Below are 3,884 nucleotides of genomic sequence, written 5' to 3'. Positions count from 1 at the left end.
TGCTTAGACCGCATTTAACTATGGTATTTACACTGTTCTTTTACCACCATTGACAATTTAAACCCTCTAGTGTTTAATTTATCGTTTATATATTTAAACCACGCCTAGACCTGCTTGGGCGAACAATATGTCCATGTTCTATAATTTCGAATAAAAGAGAGTAGTTTAGATAGTCTACTCACCAAATACAATACTACTAGATCTTTCCACATCACCTAGCTATAGGATTGTAGTGTTGGAGATGCCAAGTTGTTTTCATTGCACATCATAGATATATAGGAAAAGACGATACCGTGTGCAAGGGTAGATGCTACATCGATTCAGATATAATTGTGTGTCCTTTTAGTCTTTTATAGCTAGATTTCGTGCAGTCATCAGCATAAACTTTGAACGCCAATGTATTCTGAACATTTCTACTAAACTTTTGGTGGCTCAATTAATTTGTCACAGTGCAGTTGTCCTAGATGACAGTTACCTACGTTATCAGTGCCCGATCGAGGGAGTAAGTATCTAGTCTGTACTCAAAACAAACTAAACAAGTCTCTGCTGCCAATGCCCACATACGAGTCATCAATCATCGTCTATAAATACCTTACCAACAAGCATGCACAAACACAAAGAGAGGCAAAGCGAGACTGAGCGCCTGAAGGCCTATAACCCGGCCGGCCGGCACAATATTAGTTCTTTCGCCGCGCCATGGCGGACGCAGCGGCGCCGGGACTCGGGCAAACGGTGTGCGTGACCGGTGCCAGCGGGTACATCGGCTCGTGGATCGTCAAGCTCCTTCTGGACAGAGGCTACACCGTCAGAGGAACCGTGAGAAACCCTGGTACGCTACGCACGGCCGGCAGATTGATCGTCTATATCACTAGTTGAAATGTTCCAGTGATCGATGCTAGTTTCTTGTGTTGATCCTTGTTTCTGTTTGATGCGACAGAGGATGCCAAGAACGCGCACCTGAGAGCGCTCCCTGGCGCGGCGGAGAGGCTGACGTTGTGCAGGGCCGACCTCCTTGACGGCGGCGCGCTGAGGGCGGCCGTCGCTGGCTGCCACGGCGTGTTCCACACCGCGTCGCCGATGACCGACGATCCAGTACGTACTGTAACTAACGAAATCCGGACCTTAGCAGCTGGAACGTTTGTGTGTACTTGACTTGACATGGGTCCGGTACGAGGACAAACCTAGGCACCTAGTCCTGACATGTGGAAGCGCTAATTGTGACCCATGCTTGCTGCCATGCACGTCCTATATACTTATATTTCCCATATTATCGCGTAATTAATCCTAGAAATTTCTTAATGACTTTTGAGACGTGTAGTGCCGAGACTAAGAATGTAATCCGCTCTCTATATCTTTCCACTCCATCACTTGTCTATATCTTGTGCGCACTATCTAGAGCCAATCCCGTTCTTCATTTTTTTTCTAGCGATAAATCCGAAAGAGGGTGACAATATTTGGAGATCTAATTAAAAAAGATGTTGGAGAGCATTTTTTTTACCAAAATCTTGATTCCTATCATTCGTAAAAGGTATAGAAAGGCTTTGGAGTTGCTCTGTACAAGGAGAAATTAAAAGTCCAAATGGGCTAAACTATGATTGTTGGTCACAAGATTCCTGTGCTTGTAATTATTGGTTTTCCCATGTTACTTTGTATTTTCTCTGTTCTAAACTATAAGTCGTTCTAGTTTTTCTATATGCATAGCTTTGTCTATGCACCTAAATATATATTTATGTCTAGATATAAAATAAAAATTATGTATTTAGAAAAGACAGAATGCATCTTATAATTTAAAACGAAGGGAGTAGCTCTCACGTCCCTTGCAACTAATACGTTACTAACTTATAAGCATGTCTATGCTCTTAGAAAAGACAGAATGCATCTTTCAATTTTTTGGTTTTGTTTCATTTTTCCAAATAAGCAAGTTAGTCATAACTTATAAGCATGTCTATGCTCTTAGAAGTAGATTAAGAAATATCATATTTTTGGAAGTGAAAATAGATAAAATTAAATTCATTGTTCACTAGCAAACTAGCCATTAGGTTGTTAGTTGAGTTCATTGATCAAGTGCATGGTTAGTGACTTTTAAGCTTCCTAATGACTCCATAAATGATCAAGCTAAGATTAACTCTACTATAACTATGATTAAAATTAAAGTATGTTTGTTACAGCTCTGTTTTACTAGTGGAGTATTTTTCTTTCTTTCTTTCTTTTTTTGCTTTGGCTCTGTGAGTGGTTTTTTTTTTCACGGGTAGAATGAAAGCCGATTTAGAAAACATTTAGTAAAACAACTTCTCATAGTAGATCTGGGAGAGGGAACAGGGAGGAGATAGGATTTTTAGTTCAATTCAACACTCATCTCTTGTGAAAGCGGGTTTTCAAGAGCTTTACTTGAGGAATGAGGAGCTGACAGGAGGAGCTGTGTCAAACGGGGCTTAAAATAGTTCGATTTATAATACATAATTTTTGGATCAAAGGGTTTAGCCTAGCTTAAATAGAAAGCATAAAAGAACACCGAATTAAAATTTACTTATTTTGAGACGATGTATAGTTATATTACAACTTGACTTCCATGGAAAATCGGACCATGCAAGCATGCGTGCAGCTGATAGTGGTTTGAGGTGCAGGAGAAAATGCTGGAGCCGGCGGTGAGGGGCGCACGTTACGTGATCGAGGCCGCGGCGGAGGCCGGCACGGTCCGCCGTGTGGTGCTGACGTCCTCGATTGGAGCGGTCACCATGGATTCCAACCGCGCGCCGGACGCCGTGGTCGATGAGTCGTGCTGGAGCGATCTCGAGTTCTGCAAAGAGACCAAGGTATATGCATGAACTCCGCGTGGACGCCATTATTCAGATGCAGAGCTAGCCTCGCCCTTTGACCTTTGTTATGATGTCAGAACTGGTACTGCTATGGGAAGGCGGTGGCGGAGCAGGCGGCGTGGGAGGCGGCGGCGAGACGCGGGGTGGACCTGGTGGTGGTGATCCCGGTGCTGGTGCAGGGCCCGGCGCTGCAGCCGTCGGTGAACGCCAGCCTCACGCACGTGCTCAAGTACCTCAACGGCTCCGTCACGACCTACGCCAACGCCGTGCAGGGGTACGTCCACGTCCGCGACGCCGCCGACGCGCACGTCCGCGTCTTCGAGGTCCCAGACACCGCCGGCCGCTACATCTGCTCCGACGCCGTGCTCCATAGGGAGGACGTCGTCAGGATCCTCCGCGAGTTCTTCCCAGAGTACCCCGTCCCCGACAGGTTAGCTTCACTCGGTCAGTCAATATAGCATTGTCGTCGTTGATTATTCATTCTAAATCTAATAAGGCCCACTGTTTTCTACTGTATATCTTTTGAGTTTTAAGGAAACGTTTTTTAGATAATACAATAAACATATTGTTGGCACTGAAGATGACCCCAAGCCAACACATTAGCATGGCCTTGAACGCCAAAGACGTTGCAAACAACCTGCAACACAGTAAGAACGTGGCGTAATTGATCAAATGATCTAGAGACCGGTAAGACCGTTGTAGAGCCCGTTCTTGGCCGGAAAGACTCCTAAACTTCTCCCGGGAAGATCCGTCGGGGAGGAGCACGTAGAGGATCTCCTAGGACCAGCAAGACCGCCTAGGATATCGACAAATCTCGTCGGGAGACGTGACGAACAGCAGGAGGGTTTGAGAGAGAGGAGTAAAGGGGCAAAAGGAGTTGATAGATTGATTTTTTGATGATTGGATAGATGGGAACTCAATCAGCCATGATCCTCCCATATATATAGAGGGGGTGGTCTTATCTCAGTAGAAAACATCTCCAGAACGCGTTCTCCAAGTTTCCCACGTCAAAAACATACCAAAAATCGATTTGGAAACCAACTCGACTCGGAATCTAGGCGGAGTCGG

The 3,884-nt window shown here is 45.1% G+C and overlaps 1 protein-coding gene across 1 annotated transcript; it reads left to right on the top strand.

The window, feature by feature from the left end:
- The first annotated feature begins 696 nt into the window (after positions 1–696).
- Positions 697–3,480, top strand: LOC136523583 (cinnamoyl-CoA reductase 1-like). The gene is made up of 5 exons (XM_066517216.1): positions 697–829; positions 938–1,092; positions 2,625–2,813; positions 2,894–3,260; positions 3,365–3,480. The coding sequence occupies exons 1-5, from the start codon at positions 697–699 to the stop codon at positions 3,478–3,480; spliced, it is 960 nt and encodes a 319-aa protein (XP_066373313.1).
- Positions 3,481–3,884: the final 404 nt, after the last annotated feature.

Source organism: Miscanthus floridulus, chromosome 18, assembly GCF_019320115.1.
Source record: "Miscanthus floridulus cultivar M001 chromosome 18, ASM1932011v1, whole genome shotgun sequence".
Taxonomy (NCBI): Eukaryota; Viridiplantae; Streptophyta; class Magnoliopsida; order Poales; family Poaceae; genus Miscanthus; species Miscanthus floridulus.
The sequence above is the reverse complement of the archived record's forward strand: the minus strand, read 5'-3'. Positions and strand labels throughout refer to the sequence as shown.